The sequence below is a fragment of the Phasianus colchicus genome, chromosome 3 (genome assembly GCF_987193195.1).
Source record: "Phasianus colchicus chromosome 3, bPhaCol1.hap1.1, whole genome shotgun sequence".
In the NCBI taxonomy this organism is placed as follows: Eukaryota; Metazoa; Chordata; class Aves; order Galliformes; family Phasianidae; genus Phasianus; species Phasianus colchicus.
This window is the reverse complement of record NC_143438.1, coordinates 93,759,731-93,777,770: the sequence shown is the minus strand read 5'-3', so window position 1 is coordinate 93,777,770 and position 18,040 is coordinate 93,759,731. Positions and strand designations below refer to the sequence as shown.

The 18,040-nt window shown below is 47.9% G+C and overlaps 1 protein-coding gene across 1 annotated transcript in view; it reads left to right on the top strand.

Annotated features, from left to right (window-relative positions):
• The window catches only part of ZC3H3 (zinc finger CCCH-type containing 3), a 157,829-nt gene extending 142,040 nt beyond the window's left edge, over positions 1 to 15,789 (top strand). The window contains exons 10-13 of the mRNA XM_031591299.2: positions 1,015 to 1,184; positions 2,479 to 2,687; positions 13,525 to 13,608; positions 13,705 to 15,789. Coding sequence (XP_031447159.2) covers positions 1,015 to 1,184; positions 2,479 to 2,687; positions 13,525 to 13,608; positions 13,705 to 13,736 — 495 coding nt within the window. The 3' untranslated portion in view covers positions 13,737 to 15,789. The remainder of the gene's footprint in view (positions 1 to 1,014; positions 1,185 to 2,478; positions 2,688 to 13,524; positions 13,609 to 13,704) is intronic.
• Positions 15,790 to 18,040: the final 2,251 nt, after the last annotated feature.

The following is an 18,040-nucleotide window of genomic DNA, read 5'->3' as shown; positions in this document are numbered from 1 at the left end:
GGGATCCTTAAAGGTCATCTAGTCCAATTCCCTGAGATGAATGGGAACACCTACAGCTCTATCAGAATGCTCAGAGCCCCATCCAGCCTAACCTCGAATGTCTCCAAGGATGAGGCATCCACCACATCTCTGGACAACCTGTTCCATTGCTTCACTATGAGATATCTCTGTAGGGCCCCTCTGCCATTGAGAGAGTAAAGGGTGGGGAAGGGAGCATCCTTGGAAGGGTCGAGTTCCATCCCCACTCTCAGTCCCTTGTGCTACATTGGGGTGAGCTCTCTGGGTCATTGGGTGGTGGTATCCCAGTGTTGGAGATAGAGAGGCTGGTCATTCTCCCTTAAACCAACCAACTCTTCTAGTTAGAAATCACATCCAAAGCTCCCTCTTCTGCCTTGCTGCCTTTTCATGTGCCAAAAATTGCCATTTCCCAGCAGAATGCCCATCTGGTGAGTTCTGCAGACTTCTCTTTGCCACTGATTCCCTCTGTGAGCATTGCCCTGGAAACCATAGGCTGAGCTCCAGCCCTTGACCTCCTTTGGCAGAGGCAACAGTCCCAAAATAGGCACATTTTGAAGCAAAAAAGGGACGTGCTTTGTTCCTTTTGTACTCTTTCTCAATTGACCAAGGGAGGTCACAAACTTGGAATGGAAAATTTTATATTCCAGTGTGCTGCCTGAAACTGGATGTTCCACCTCTGTTAATCTACTGGTACCATCAGTGCCATCTCTTCAGGGGTGATTGCTATCCAGATTTTGGCATTTGGGGTCTGTAAAGTCGGGTGCTTAGAAAGGAATTTATGAATGTGTCTCATCTCCTGGAAGAGGTTAATATTTTGACATAATATTTTGATGTGAAATAATGCATTTGGTGTAGAGGAGAAAACACCAGCACATCCTTTTCTGCTTTTAGGAATGAATTGGTGCCACCTGAAGGAGACCGACTTTGGGAACTTGTGTTCCTTGCAGAGATTTCAACAGGAACATTTCCCAATGCCTCTCTTTTTTTCCCTCCCAGTGCAAGAAGAAGCACACGCTGGTTTGCCCAGACTTTGCCAAGAAAGGCATCTGCCCCAGGGGTGCCTGCTGCAAGCTGCTGCACCCAAAAAAGAAACGTCACTCACCGGGGAACTGTGCTGGTGAAGACCCCCCCTCCAAGTGGAGACGACTCTGGGAGGAGACAAACAGGTAGGAAAGAGCAGAAGAAACTGCATTTAAACCATTGTCTTCTCAGACTGCTTCTTATGGATACATGTATCCGTGTGCATGCTGGCTTACTTTAAGATGTCAATGACATGAGTCACTGCAGTGCCTTCTTGATAGAGTCCTTATGGGTAAATGGATCAGATCTCCAATAGATCTTGAAGCACAGCTGATGGGGAGGACCATGGGGATTGCTTGCATTTATGATTTGTTCATGCCATCAGAATGTGAGTATCCTTGCTCTTAGAAATGTGCTGCCCAGGTTTTTGGCACCTTCAGGCATCTCTGAGGCTTTTGTAGAACGTCCACCTGGGAGATGGAGGAGTTCTGGTAGAGACTGGCTTGTGTTCTTGGTTAATCATGGCAGCAACTATGAGTGTGTAGCATCTCTCCAAACCTTTTAGAGGTTGGACTGTTAGTTATTTGTTGTGCTTTAAGCTACCCTAAGCTTTATCCTGTGCTATCACTGCCAAGAGGATCATAGAATCATATAACTGTTAAGGTTTTAAAAGACCACTAAGAACATCGAGCCCAACTGTTGATCCATCCCCACCATGACTGCTAACCACATCTCTCAGTGCCACATCTCCATGTTTCTTGAGCACTTCCAGGGACCTTCACCACCTCCCTGGGCAGCCTGTGCCAATGCGTTACCACTTGTTTTGAGAAAAAATTTCTCCTAATATCCAACCTGAGTTGACTTCCTCCATCCTCTGCCACAAGTTTTACTCTTTGAATTGAAACGTTTTAAGTGTCATGAAAATTAAAGCCAAACTTAAATTGGACTTTAAACCCCTAAATTTCTCTAAAAGTCCTGGTTAGAAGGTGAAGAAAACACCAGCTTGGGGTTCTTTGCCACTCTGCTGCCATCATCCCCATCCCAGCCCTACCTTGTATGGTAGCAGAGGGGCCAAGCGCTCAGCAGTCTCTCTGAGTGACAGAAGAGCCTTGAAATGATACCGAGCTCACATCCCCCATGTGAATGAGGTGCAAAATAGCTCCTTGCTCTTTTTAGGTGCCCTGTGGGCAGCTCGCAGTGCTCGAAAGCTGCTCAGGGGGTTGTTTTCCTTTCTTAGCACCGTCATCAGAGATATCAAACAAGCTGAACTGTCATGTTATCTGCGCCCGCCAGAAATCGGAGACAAGGACCAGCAAGGGATGAAGCCAAGAGATCCTCCACGTGCTGCCCTGCTGCTCCACTCCATGCACTTCAGCACTGTCAGGAGGGGATTGTTTTATTTTCCATTATTAATTTTTTGTGTGTGTGTTCCTCCTCTAGGAATGATCCAGTTCAACTCTCTCATGATGGGGAAGTGCCCGGACCCTCCAGCATGGAGGAGGATGTGAAGTTTTGGAAGGTAGTGGACACCTCTCGAAGCAGCTGTCTGCAGAAGCTGCCATCCTTCATCTCTCTCCAGTCCTCGACCTCTCCAGATGATAAGAAATGCAAAGTAGAGAGGGATGAGGATGAACCAATGGATGAGCCAGGTAGGAAGTACTTGGGCTGGGTTTGCTCTGGGCCGCCTTAAATCACCACCGAGGAAAGTTTTTCCCTGCAGTTATCCATGTGTTTTTGTGGGATGAGTCTCCAGTCCTCTAAATGCTGGCTCCAGCAGCAGCTCAGTCGAAAAGTAGGGAACTTTGGAGTGTGTTGGGGAGATCCAGGTATGTCCACAGGTGATGGAGATGCAGTGCAGGGCAAAGCAGAACCTAATATCCTCATTTTGTGCCTTGGAGCTTCTCCATTAGGAGCATACTTGGTCATTTCTCAGCCTGTCTTCAGAGCACCTCCCCTACGAAGACAGGCTGGGCTTGTTCAGCCTAGAGAAAAGAAGGCTGCCTCATTGCAGCCTTTCAGTACCTAAAGGGAGCCTATAAACAGGAGGGAATCAACTCTTTGAGGGGGTAGATAACTGCAGGACAAGGGGAAATGGTTTTAAGTTGAGGGAAGGAAGATTCAGGTTGGATGTCAGGGAGAAGGTCTTTACAGAGAGAGTGGTGAGATGCTGGAACAGGCTGCCCAGAGAGGTTGTGGATGCCCCATCCCTGGAGGTGTTCAAGGCCAGATTGGATGGGGCCCTGGGCAGCCTGGTCTAGTATTAAATGGGGAGGTTGGTGGCGCTGCCTGTGGCAGGGAAGTTGGAGATTTATGACCCTTGAGGTCCCTTCCAACCTTGGCCGTTCTGTGATTCTGTGATTTCCAACTCAGGACATTTTGGCTGAATGTTGCTTTATGTTTTGCACTGTGTCCTCTCCATGAGAGGGATGTGCAACAGTTGCATCTCCTGAACACCATCTCAGAGAGCAGAGTGGGCCCAAAAATTAAGACATTTTGTGGCAGCAAGTTTCATTCCAGCTTGAGGTGAGATCCAGGAGAATTTGATAGGAAAACAGAACAGCTTCAAAGATGACCTGTCATTTTTTTTGTCCAGCTGTGGACAAGGGCATGGAGGTGAGCAGCTGATGGTTGGACTAGATGACCTTAGTGATCTTTTCTAACCTAAATGATTCTGTGATTCTGAAACAGGATAAGTCTATTGGATTGGAGAGCTCTATCTCATTCTCTGGCAGTGGAGAAGTAGGATGAAATTCATACAATGTGGCCTACTGTGAAGGGAAGGGCTAGAAAAAACATCTGATCTTCCCTCCCTGTCCTTGATCTCCTGCATACTCCAACCCAGGAGCAGGATCCTGCTGGGACAAGGGTTGAATTCAGCACCAGGGCATTTGCACTTTCCCCTGTAAGTGGAGGCTGAATTGCTCAGCAGCCAAGTGCAAACCCCTCTTCAAGCCAAGGAGGTCTGAGATGCCTCAACGCTGTCAGGAAGAAAATTCCCAGGCTTAGCAACATATTCCTGGAGTCACAGGCAAGCAGGGATGGCTGCTCAGCTGTGTGCTGCAGTGGGTACATGGCCTTTCAGCAGGGAAAGGAAAGCAAGGAAGGAATCACAGATATCTGTAAAATAATCTGATGACAAAGCAGTTTCCTTTCCAGAGAGCTGCAGGGGTTGTGCATGATTGGTCTGGGGTGGGTGTGAGGGTCATAGAATTATAGAGTCATAGAATATCCTGAGTTTGAAGGAATCCATAAAGATCATAGAATAGAATTATAGAATCAGTAAGGTTGGAAAAGACCACTAAGATTATCAAGTTCAACCATCATCACACCCCCACCCTGCCCACTAAAAGATCATTGAATCCAGTTACTGGCTCCACACAAGACCACCCCAAAATCAGACCATATGTCTGAAAGCATTGTTCAGATGTTTCTTGAACTCTGGCAATCTCAGTGCCATGACCACTTCCCTGGGAAACCTGTTCAGTGCCCAACCATCCACTTGGTGAAGAACATTCTTCTGATATGTAACCTAAGCCTCCCCATGGCACCTGCTGGGTACTCAGATTTGCCCATTCCTGTCACTGAGATGCATTCAGTGATTTAGGACTCATCTCAATGCACACAAAGAGTCCCAGGGACACAATGATAGCCATAACCTGATGGAAGGAAAGGAGCCTTGACCACTGAGGGACTGTCATCCTGATCATCCCAGGAGGATGCTGATGTTGTGAAAGGACCCAAATGAATTACAGTGCCCACATCACCTCTAAAGCCAGGACTGTATCTTAAGGTACTATATATGTAATGGTCAAGATTGGTCCTTGTGAGGCTCTGGGTAGTTGGTATCTAGTAGTTGCAACCTATTGACTGCCCAAGGAGGTGGTGGGATCTAGAGGGGGTATACCTGGAGATGTTCAAAAACTGTGGAGATGTGGCACTGAGGGACATGGTTATTGGGCATGGTAGAGATGGGATGGGGTTGGATTTGGGTGTCTTGGAGGTCTTTTAATGAATCTATGATTCTACTGTAGGGAATCTGCTTTATCAGGAGGATTGGACTAGATATTCTCTAGATGTCCCTTCCAACCCCTACAATTTTGTGATTCTGTGATTTTATCTGTAATGCTGTTTTGGGATCTGTGCTCTCCCCACCACATCTATCCAGAGAGGCCTGTACTGGGGAGCACGGTGATGATTTTCACTTTCTGCTTGCACACCCTGATGGTGACATACAAATTGGTGGGATGGTAAATAAGGAGGAGGACAGGTTATTATTAAGAGTGATCTGAATTGCTTGGTTAAACAGTCACAATTTGAGAAAATGCACTTTTAATTCTGACAAGTACAGGAGGAAGGGAGAAAAGTGCTGTATGGAAAGGAGGCATCTGGACTGAGTTTTTGGAGATGACTTTTAGGGACAACAGGCTTAGTGTGAGCTTTTGTGGGGTCTTGGTGTGTGTCTGTAGACTTGGGATATGTAAAAATGGGACTGGAAAGGAGGGACATGGTATGCTGTCCTCACATGGGCTTCAACCTGCAGATGGAAACTCTGGTGGTTGGGATGAGCACTTGGTGCATTCCCATCCCATTTGCTGCGTTTTGTTCTCTGCTTGGGAGGGTTGAGCCAGAGGGTGCACAAGCATCCCAGCCCCTCTGGTAGATGCATGCAGGTAATGGGCGCTTCCATATTTCACCTTCCAGTTAAAATAGCTTATGCTGGAGCCTAACTGGCCTCCCTGCGCTAATTGTAAGCAAGCGCACCAATGCAAACCATTCCAATCGAGTGCTAATTTAATTAGAAAGCACCCATTTTAGTTAATTTGTTCGAGAAGATCACTGAAAACTCCTGGAGAGAACAGATGTTCCCCTCTCCCCCGATGAACATTCAGGGGTTTGTAAATGGCTCCACTCAGCCTTGTTTAGGAGAGAAAAGAGGATTTTATAGCTGCAAACGACCCTTTCTGTAAACATTTTACAGCTCTCTGCACGTTTGAGTGACGATAAACCCCTAGCAACTCGGCGGGCTGCAAATTTGCGACCATACGGCTATCATTTTATTGTCATATTTCACGGTCGTAACGTTAATGGAAGATGCTCGCTACAGTCTTTTTTAACGGCTCCGCTGAGCACGCTCAAACACTTTTGCTTTGGAGGAATTCATTGAGGTGCAGCGCTTCTATTTTTGTTTACAGCTTTCACTTCTGGAGGAATAACTTTGAAAACGCAAATCCCCCTTGGCTACCCTCCCAAACCCAAATCCGTGCCGTGTTTCCCGCTTTGCCGTGGCTGTGGGGCTGCATGGGATGGCTACCCCATGATGTTGGACCCAGACATCTCCTCTTTTGCTGCTCCCAGACCGTAATTAGTTCCCCTCACATCAAGAACCCCAATGGGATGCCATGTGGAGTGTCCCATGGTTCTTCACCAGCTGCAGCGTCCCCTTCAGCATTCCTTCCATCACAAGCTCTTTGATCCAAAACTCTTTATTTTGGCAGCTGGACGAGGCAGATGCCAAAACACCCCTTTGGATTGAGTGGCAGAAGATGCCCCGAAGCCTTCTAGAAAGCATCTGCTTTCTAGATGTAGGTGATGGAAGGGTTGGATGGAAAAGGGTGATCCAAAGGTAATGGGAGCCAGCACTACAGTTTGTTCCTCTTGTTAGGACCTGGGCGAAAATATTATGGATAAAATACAGGGAACTGTTTTTTTTTTAATTGTTGTCACAAGCATCTCCTTGACCTTCAGCCCCAGCCATCTTCGTGGCCTCCACTGGACTTGTTTCAGTGTGTTTGTTAATCTCTTCTTCAGTGAGAAAACCCCCAATTCTCTTTTCCATCCTGGTTACCTTCAGGAAGTGTCTGAGCTGCCTTGGACTTCTCTGAGGATCTGAGTCCTGGCTGGCCATGTATATGGTGGAACAGAGATCTTGGTCCTCCTGGTGGGACCATTGCCTGTTTTTGGAAAGAATCTTGGCCATGGTGAAGTCACTGCACCTGTAACTGATCCACCTCTGTGACCTCTTCATTAGGTGGGATCTCTTCCTGAAATGGGCTGTTTCCTACAAGCTGACTTAGGGAAGCTCCTCTATAGGGTCATCAAGATTGGAAAAGACCTCTAAGATCATCAAATCCAACCGTCAACCCCTCACTGCTATCCCCACTCATAGTTCACTCACTCATCATTAAGGTTGGAAACGACTTCCAAGATCATCAAGTCCAACCATGCACTGGCTCACAGTCTTGCCAATTCCTGCTTGTGTTCTGTATATCCCTCCTCCAAACTCCTTACATTACCAGAACCCCATTTCTTAGTAGGACTGGGTCCTGGTGGGTCTCCCCAACTGCTGGTGCTGTAGAAGCATTTTGGTGGGCCTCCTAACTTCTAAGGAACTTTCCTAAAGGTCTTGCTTGGTGCATCACCCAAAGGGTGACAATAGCTCATGACTTTTTGCTGTACCCACATAGGGGTGAGAAGCTCAAGCTGTGGGGCCAAATCAGTGGATCTGGCTGAGGACTGTGTTCCTTAGGATTATTCCTTAGGGTTATTTAATTTTCTTATTGTAAAATGGCCAATTTAATTGAAACTTCCAGTAAACCTGATGAGTGCTGTGACTTTTTCTGATGGGGCTCTCCATCTAAATTGGAACCCTCTGTCTCATCCCGCATCTGAAAATACTCATTATGATTTTCCAGCCTGGACCCAACTGCCTGCGTGTTTCCAGTTCTCCAAGAAGGTGGTAGAGTCACCATCCCTGGAGATTTTCAAGGAAAGGGTGAATGTGGCACTGAGGGACATGGTTTAGTGGTATGGTGGAATTGGGCTGATGGTTGAACTTGATGGTCTTAGTGGTCTTTGCAACATTTATGATTCTGTGACTTTACAGCCCTGTCATTTCCTTCTGAGTTATTTAATGACCTGAAAACTAGAGATGGAAGAGCCCTTTGAGATGGTGAAATCCCATCCCTTCAACCCACCAGTAGAAGACAGATGTAAAATTTATCATATTTGGTTGTACCCAAGTCATCATTGACTCCCAAACCATAAAGCACTGCTATGGTGCCCATGTCCTAATGATACTCGTCTCCCACTTCTGTGTCTCATGGTTTGCAAGCTTTGCATTTCACAGATGGAGTTCCCTTTGGGTGGGAGGGGGGGTTGGGGAATGAGATGTAGCAGGGCTGGAAAAGCTCGTAGGGTTTCACCTCTTGGAGCAACAGCAACACAGCAGGTCGGGTTGGGTTGCCTCTGTCATGATGGGTTTTTTTTCTTCAAAAAGAAGGAATTAAAGAGAAATGATACATCCCTGTGCAGATGGCACTGCCCATCAAAGCACTGGAGGCTTTTTCCCATCTAGATAGAGCTTCTCCTAACATTTCATCCTTGAAGTCTTGAGGGGCACAAGTTTTTGATGGAATAGCACCAGTGTGAATTTTTGGTAAAGTTCTTCTCACTGGATGGATTTAGTGCACGTCTCAGGCTGCAGGGTTAAGTGCAGGGGTAGTTTCCACCCTGTGGCATCATATGTATTTATTATCTCCATCTGTGTGTATCTCAAGTGCAATGATTTATTCCTTCCTGCATACCTCCACTGCACACAGTGGCATGGGAAATTGCTCCGTGCATCACACAGAGGCTAGCAGGCAGCCTTGGTGTTGTCCAGGATCAAACCTCCTTGTAATCAGCATGACAGATGAGATGGCTGGGAAGCAGGTAAAAGATGTTTTTCCTGGCTGGGTGAAAAAATGCATTTGGGATTTGGGTAAGAAAAGCAGAAATTTCTCCCTCCAGATTGTGCATCAACTGGGGAGTGCTGGGATGTATCTTGGTGCTCTGAGCATTCTCTTTGCTTCCCATTGTTTTAATAATTGGAATGTTGTCAAAGCATTACTCTTCTGCTAATTGCAGCTGTCTCATTTGCCAAAGGGGAGCTCCTAGGGAGTTATTTTTGGGCCCTATACAGAGCCTGACTGGGTGCAGCAAAGGACGAGTCCCTCATGCTGGGAGAGGGATGGAGACAAAATGTACCATTGCACTCAGGTTTGGCTGGGAGAGTGGGAATGCATCCTTCTAACAACCAGCGTTCTCTCTGGCAAGGCTTTTTATACTTTGGTGGAGGGATTTGGAAAGCTGTTAGTGAGCTTTCTCAGTGCTATTTATCTTCCCTGCATCCCATCGCTTCATGATTTGGGCATCCTCTACTCATGGAGCAGAGCTGTCACGTGGTCCCCAGCAGATGCAGAATGTTTTTGGCTGCTGTTCCTTTTCCAATCTGGTTCCGTGCATCACCTCCCAACCTCAGAAGTGCAGTAGAAAATAATTTTTCAACACTCAGCCATCAGCAAAGAGGGGATCTGGGGACAGGGACCAGAGCCACCTCCTTTTGTCCCCCATCCAGGGGACTTCCCCATTGGCAGTGTCCCTTTAAATCCCTTTAAATCGCTTCTCCCCCTTATCTCAGCATCTGGTTGAAGCAAATTTTGTTATAACTTGGGTGCAGCTGGAGCCTCTTGGCGAGGATGTGTCTGGGGGAAGCCTGGTTTTATTGAAAAATATAATGGTGCCACCTGAAGTGTGATTTACTGCCGTGTCCACTCCTCGGACTTGATAATATATTTCTATTAGATTTCCTTCTTTCACTCCCTTCTCCCAGCGAAGAGTGGCAAGTTTCTCCATCTGCCTGACACCTTCTTAGGCTTAGGCAAAATAAATGTTGATTTTCATCAAAAGGAAGAATGCTGGAAATCCTAATTCTCCGGCGAGGCTGACAAGCTCAGCAAAAGCAACTCGGCTCTGCGCACCGGGCTCATGATCCAGCCCTGCTCCTCTCTTTGGAAGCAGTTCAATCATCGTAATGAAAAAGGGGCTTCTTATCCCTGCTTTCGCTAACTAGAAATTATATACCTGGTTCCTGGAAGATGGATTGCGTTGCTCCCGAAATGCAAGGGGGGTGGGAGAGAGTGAAGGCGCGCGAGATGCGACCCAAGATTGATCACGCCATTTGCAGAATCTACCATGCACAAAAGCAGAAAATGTAGTTCTGTCTGCCAGCATGGGGCCGACTTCTTGATGAGGTCCCCCCATCCTTTGCAGGAGCAGCAATAAGACCATCTCCATCCAAGAGTCAAAGTGGGAAAACTGAGTTTTGCCTGCACTTCGTTGCTCGTTCACAGCGTGCTTTGGTTTTATTTCATTACTACTCATCTTTACACCCCTGCTGCAATTTCTCGTAGAATCATTAAGGTTGGAAAAGACCACCAAGATCATCGAGACCAATTATCAGCCCATCCCCACCGTGCCCACTTATAGAATCATTAAGGTTGGATAAGACCATCAAGATTGTCAAGTCCACCCCCAACCCACCCCCACAATGCCCACCAAACCATGTCACTCAATGCAGCATCTTCATCATTTTGAAAGAATATGTTTAAAATCAAAGCCTTGCTCTGTGCAGAAGTCAGAAAGTTAACTGTGGCAGATTTAAAAATTAGGCTTCTTGTTTGTTTTGTTGGCTGTTCTGTGGGTTGTTTTTTTTTTCTTCCCCAAGAATAAATCTATATTTCTCCTTTTGTAACAATATTTGCTTTGAATTGCAAAGCGTGGTTTTCATGCTGCTGTGCCACTATTAGCTAATGAAGTTTCTTCGGCTCACTGAGAGAATTGAGCCATTTCTGGCATTCCCATCAGATCAAGGATGCGGTCCTCATGGGGCAGCAATAAGGAAAAGCTGATTTTCTTTCTATAAGAGAGAAGAGGACAGACTCTTTAGCAGGATCTGTTATAATAGGAGAAGGGGAAATGGTTTCAAACTAAACTAAGAGAAGATTTAAATTGGATGTAAAGAAGTTTTTTCCAGTAAGGGTGGTGAGGCACTGGAACAGGTTGCCAAGAGAGGTGGTGGAAGCCCTGTTCCTGGAGGCATTCAGGAATCATCAGGCTCTGAGCAACCTGATCTAGCTGTAGGTGTCCCTGTCCATTGTAAAGGAGTTGGACTAGATGATCTTTAAGAACCCCTTCCAACTCAAAGGATTCTATGATTCCCCCATTTGGTGTCGATGGGCAACAGCATTGCACCTCTTCTACCATACTCAATGGGAATACCATGCTGCACAGCCCAAATTGCTGGGATGGTGGAAAACTGAATCACAGAATAATAGAGTATTCCAGATCAGAAGGGACCCATAAGGATTATTGAGTCTAACACCAACTGGGAGAGTCTTCAGAAGCTCAGAGAGCTTGAGCTGCTCATGTCACCATTCCTCAGAGCCATATTAGCCTGCGTCACAGGTGACTAATAGCTGAGGCCATCGTGGCTGCCGTGCAGCCTTCTGATGTATGGGTGTTATATTAAGGGTGGAAAGGTGCTAAATGAGCCCTCTTTGTTTTACATAAATTAGCTCCAAAGCTATGTATCACTGCCACGGCACTGTAGACTCTGAGCAAGTTTGTTTACCCAAGTTTAGAAGGGAAGAACAGCTCACAGACATGACCCACTGCTCCCCTGGCTCCTGGAGGACAACATGTTCATGGGCTTCTCAGAGTCAGATTTGGTTTGGGGATGCTGGTTTTGCAGGAGACCTTCTGAAAAGAGGTGCTTTGGATGGCTGAAAAGATGGATTGGGGTCAAACCAGAAACAAGTCACGTAGTACTTGCGACCAGAACATCTGGATAGGGTTTGGAATGGGTTGTTTCTGCCTTCTCCATGATGTTCTTCTCCTGTATTCCAAATGAGAAGTGATTTCTCCAAGTAGATCTCATTGCTCAACAACCTGTGGAGAACCTCCTTTTCCCTTCCATGTTCATCTCAGTGTCTTGTCCTCTCTCAAGTTAGCCACCATGCTTCTGCCTCCCTGTAGGAAAGTCCTTGCCCAGCAGGTAGAACCCCATAGCCACCTCCCCAAGGAGAAAATAGAACATGAGAAACTCTGCAGAAAGGTACATTCTATTGCCATCAAAACAGAGGAGGACTTCACGCTGTCCACCATAATCATGGAGGTGTGCATGGGATTATCCTATAAAAGGGTAATCTCCAAAAGGATCTTCATGGGGTTTTAGCTTTATAGGAGTTTGTGGGACTGGGCGTACTGAGGCATGGTTTGTTTTCCTCCGTTCCCATCCTTTGTTGCTGCTTTGTTTCCAGCTGTCTCTTTCATACAGTAAGCACCCAAAAAAATGTTTGTTCACCTGCTCTTCCAAGGGAGTGCAGGATGGAAAATGGTGAGGAGGTTCTAGGGAGACTCAAAACCCAGAGCTCTGGGAGCATAGCAGCAGCTGGAAACCGAGAGCAGAAAGTCCCTGCTCAAACCAAAGCTGAGCTTGTTGATGGTGTAAATACCCTGAAGAGGCATTGCTTTCTACATATCTCCACATTCACTTTCCAAAACAACACTCCAGAGCACTCAGGGATACTCAGAGGTGGCTGAATATCCCTCTCAAATCCCTGCATAAGAGCATCCTCCAGCCCTGTGTGCTGGGACCCAGCTAGATGGCAGCAGCACTCTCCAGAGCTCCAGAGCTATTCTCATCTCTGCACTCGCAGACTGAATCCCCAAACCCCCTCCTGACTTCACGGGCAGAGGCGATTTATCACCGGGCTTGTCATCACGGGGTCGTGAAACCCATCAGCTATGCAGCCCCAAATCCCCAGGCAGGTTTTTTGGGTTATCATTTTTCCCTCTTGCTATCTCGTCATCGCCGTTTAGTGACTCGGATGGCTGCGGGTGCCTCCGAGCACATTTGAGTCATGGGTCCCTTTCCCCCTGCATGTCCCATTTCAGGAGGTTGGACCTGGAAGATCTTGTAAGTCCCATGCAGTCAAACCCACTCTACGTCTCCAGGGCGATAGGAATGTCCCCAAAGCTTTTCACCGGAGTGCCAGGAGTCAGTTAACCTCTTTCTTGCTGGTGCTCTGCTCTTTGCCCCAGAGCAGTCAGTGACCTTCCGCCTTATGCTGCAGCTTAAAGATTCAACTGCTTTATGTTTTGACCATAATTTTGGGAGCTTACAACAAATTCAGTGCACTGTGATGTAGTGAGAGCCATAGGTGCCTTCTTTCCGTGCTGCTTGCTGGGGGCTGAGGATGCTCAACAGGGATTTGGGGAACCAGTCAGCTCCATCCTCGCCACCCCAAAGGGTGACATCTGGGTTAGCAGGGAGACACATCCCCAGAGACAAGGACACTAGTCCACAATGTGGGGGGGCGTGTGTCCTCAATAGCAGCTGGCAGGGCAGTGGTGGAGCATCACCCAACCCCAAGCTGCAAAAAGCCCTGCTCACACCAGAGCCCATTTTAGATGAGGTCCCAATTTTGGGGCACGCTCTCCTTCAAGGAAGGACAGTTCCCATGGGAAAGTCATAGAACCACAGAATCATTAAGGTTGGAAAGACCAATATGATCATCTAGTCCAACCATCAACCCATGGGCAGTTGGGCAGAGAGGCCAAGGACTTTGATGACATTTTCCTCTTTTTGTTCCTTTCTCCTTCCAGGTGCCACCAAATGGAAAAGAACTTCAATGTGGGTGACCTTACAGGACTCAGAAAGCACCACTCTGGAGGAGGGAAGTAGTAGAGGTGAGATCTTTTCCCATGCCACTTTCCAGAGGTGGAACAGAAAGCCTTAGAGGCACCGTGGGATGCATTCCACCTTTTTGCTTTCCTCCTTTTCAGGCAAACAGCTGCAAATCAAGCCCAGGCTGTGACCGTTGTCCCCGTGGCAGCTGACCAGCTCAGGAAACACTGAGCCAGGCATTGCCTGGCACCTACCTCAGGACACCGTGCTGGGACATGGCACCTTCTTTTTGTTGTTCAATTTTCTGGGATATTGTTTCACCAGAGAGCCTGGCAGTGGCATGGAGGAGCGTTCCCTCAGCCCAGCCCCTCAGGGAGGTGGTTTTGTTGAAGTATTTTAAGTTTGGGAATAAATTCTGGTTTAAGTTGGCTTATTTAAGGCTCCTGGGGAGGATGAAGAGTGGACATGTTCAACCAGCCAGGCGCATGGATGCTGCTTGGGTGTAGGATACAAGCACCCTACCAAGCATCCTTGGTCGTATGCCTGCATCCAGACCCCTTGCTCTATTTGGGATGAGGTACCTGGTGATCTCAAGTCATCATAGTAGGGTGTAGCATGACACAGAGTTCCCACATAGTTTGGAGTTTCCATGCCAAAAGCCAGCCTGTATCCTGCTCCATCCCTTCAGGAGCAGCACTGAGCTCAGACCATTGCTATGTGTCCCAGTGGGGTTTTGCTCTTTTGGAGATCCAAACTAGTTTTTTGGGGGGTCTTTGGACCCCTGTGAATCCAGATGGGAGCAAAAGCAGCTCCCAGCCTGGTAGGAAATAACAACAGTGGTGTAATTGCTCAGTGTGGCACAACCTCAATGCTCAACTGCTGTCCCTCATGCATTATTAATCTGATATCTCACAGCATCCTATCTCCTAGGGGGATGCCTGTTCATCCTGACCCTTGATGCTCCCTGTACCAGCCCTGATCCGTGTGACAAGTTGTGCCAATCTCAGGTCTTGCTTCACCTCCTCCTCTAGAGCAACGAACTGATAAAAGATGGATCATGGGTCTGATTGCTGCCGTTGTGCAGATGGATGGAGGCACTGATGATTGTTGATAGTGCTCAGTCTGTTGGCCAGGTTTTGGTTTTCCTGCTCCATGCCTTTATCTCCGTGATTTAAAGGCAAGTGGGGAGCCTTCTGCCAAGCAGATTTCTGCTGGCTCTGCAGCTTTTGAAATGCTGCCGTGATTTTTGCATTCATGGATTCAATTTTCAGAGTGGTTTTGGGTGGTGGATGACGCTCCCTGACATGGAGGATAGGTCAACCCTTGCCAAGAAGTATCAGGAGACATGATTTGCTCATCTGTGTCCTTAAATAGCAAAATTTGCCTATCTGTTAGGCAGTACCTTAGAACAAACTTTATTTTAAGAGCCCTGCGGGGAAAAAGCAGCAACATTATACAGTTCAGGACTGTGTGCTCCACAGGGGCAGTGCCACAGTTCTACATGCACGTGCCAATCTTTGCACTGCAGACGCATTTTGCTTGGTCCCGATGCTCATGGCATCACCCCACTCATCCCACTGGAGCTTGGATGAACCCATGAGCCCCCACCTCTGGCATTTCCAACAAGAAGGCAGTGGGGGTGCCAGCTCTGTTGTCTCCAGGGAGCAGGCACCCAGGTGTGCTTGGCCATGGGATGGGTGATAATGTCACCGTGTCGCCGCAGGCTCAGGTGTACAACAGCTCCAATAAAGCTGATGGCTGCATTTTCACACCCAGAACATCCCCCAGAGGAGCTGTGTGTGTGCACCCCATAGAGGGGTGGGGGCACAGACTGGAAGGCTCCCCCCTGCCCAGCTCCTAAAGGGAGGGAGTGATGGGATTTATGGTAGGCAGAGCCCCCAGGTCGTGTTTCATCCCGACACATGGCTCGGGTGACTTGGGGCATGGCAGGCCACCAAAGGCACAGTGTCATCGATGCTTGTCACCTCTTGAAGAAGGGCAGAGAAATTAGAGTGGGGGACTCTATTGCTCCACCCTCCTTCTGCTTTCTGCACCGATTTGGGATTTCGTGTGACCGTCTCTATGGGAAAATTCAACCAAGCATTGTGTATGGAGTTCCTCGTTGTTTTTTTTTTTTTAATAAAGTTGTTGTCGTCCCCGTTGTTACTAAATGTCTTTTATTAACTTGTGCATTTTTGTATTTAAATAAAAGAGTTTCTGCCTGGAGCTTTGCTCATCTTTCAGCATTATGACTCTACCAGAGTCATGCAGTGAGTGGGAAATGGGCGTAAATGTCCCACATTGTTCCCTTGAGGAAGCTGAACACGAAAACCCAAATCTTCCAACTTCTGGGTTTTTATTTGGTACCCCCACCCCAATCTGAAAATTCAGATATTTGGAGAAATTTCTTCTCAGAAAGAGAGGTCATGCATTGGAATAGGCTGCCCATGGAAGTGGCAGGGTAACCATCCCTGGAAGTGTGCAAGAAACATGGTTTCCTCATCAAAAACCTGAATTCGCTGATAATGATGAGTGGCAAGGTCCTCAGGAATGGCCATTGCAAGGTGACAGTGGCCAGGAGCATTGGCCAAGCTCTTGGTGATGGGCACAACAGGGTTTTACCCATGCCTCTTGGATGCTGCCTTAGAGTGAGAAAGCATTGCATGAGCTCGGCCCTGTGGGACAGCAGAAGGAGGAGGGAGGAGGGATACGGGGCAGTGTTTCTGGAGGGCACCGTAAACATTTCCTGGAAAACCCTCAGGCACGATCCAGGGCTGCTGGCACAGCTCTTGGTCCCCTGCCGGGGAAGCAGGTGCCAGGGTAGCATCGCCCTCGAGCTGCCCATCATCATTGTGGCTGTCCCCAGCCCTCCTCCCCCTGTCCCATCCCATATCTTCACACAATTTTAACCTTACCAGGATTATTTATGACCCTTCCCTCGGGCCAGATCTGTGCTGTGGTGGCCAAGGGACAGTCACCAGGATGGTGCCATCACTTTTGGGTTGCACATCCCCTCTGTAACCCCACTCCTGCACCCTGCCAAATCCAACAGCAATTTGGGGAAACTGAGGCAGCACTGATATGGGATCTTGATGCCCATCCATACTCCAAGGGTTAAAGGGCCACAGGAGCTAAAAGCAAAGGGTGACGCGATCCCACTGCCATCCTGTGCCCTCCAACCTGGTTATGTCACTCGACCGCCTGCGAGTAAACTTAGATGACCAACGTGACGTGGTGGGGAGGGAAGGGATGGGGCTAAAAATACCAAGCGACGGCCCCGCTTGGATCCTGGCCTGATCCTAATCTCTCCATGGCTCCTGTCCACTGCTGGTGATTCCAAATGGGTACCCCAAGGATGCTCATGGGAGGTGGCACCCGCTGGGTCATGGCATCCCAATGACACCACATTACAGGTTGTGGAGTTGTTGCAAATTCTGTTTCCAATTTTGGGAGGCATTTTTCCATTTTTCCATTGTTGTTCCAGGTGATTTTCAAGCTGGAAAAGCGCAAGAAAACATGGTTAAAACACCCCACAAGATGCATTTTTATTATTGCACGACATTGCAAAACCATCCACTGCCTTTCTTGTATCCTTCCCCACCTTTATATCACCTCCATCCCATGGCCCCTGTGCATCGCAGCCCGTAATATCATCATTTTACTTTAGAAGTATTTATGGATACTGGATATATTGGTAGGTATTAGGGATATTGATAATGCATGGAGAAATATGAATTGTCCGTGGTTTTAACTGTTTGGGATGGAGCAGGTTTGCTTTGCTTTGCCTCCTCAAAAAACAAACCAACCCTTATCCTGTGAGCAGGAAAATGGGAAAAACAGTGTCCGCATCCCCAAATCCTCACACTGGGGTCTCTGCCAGCCCAATGGGTGAGTGTGGATGGAGGGGGTGGATAGAGGTGGTCCATCCTTGGGTTCAAGTTGTGGTGGTGTCATGGTGGCATCCTCGTGTGAGTGTGGATGGAGAGGATGCCATAGGATGGAGGTGGTTCACACTCGGGCCATGGTGGCATCCCCGTGCCTCAGTTTCTTCTGGACACATTGTGCCATGTGCTTTATCCCTGGCTCTGGTTTGCATCTCCACATCAACCCTAACCCCTCCAACACCACCCTTGACCCCATTAACATTAACCCCAAAGTTAATCTCCAAGTGCTGGGGCTCCCCAAACATCCTCCTCCCTCCCATGCTGCAGCCCCACCAGCCACGAGGTGGCAGGGCTGGGAGCAGCCCTGGACCACATCCCAAAGGATGCTCAGCACACCACAGCATCCCAACACAATGGGATCTCATGCACTGGGATGCACCTTCACCCTGTAACCCCTACATTCACCCTATAACCCTTGCATTAACCCTATAACCCTTGCATTCACTCTGTAATCCAGCGTTCACCCTATAGCCCCTTTGTTCACTCTACATTCACGCCTCAAAGGGATGTCACAGCTCCAAGATGCTCAGGTGACTTTTTGGTGCTTCTC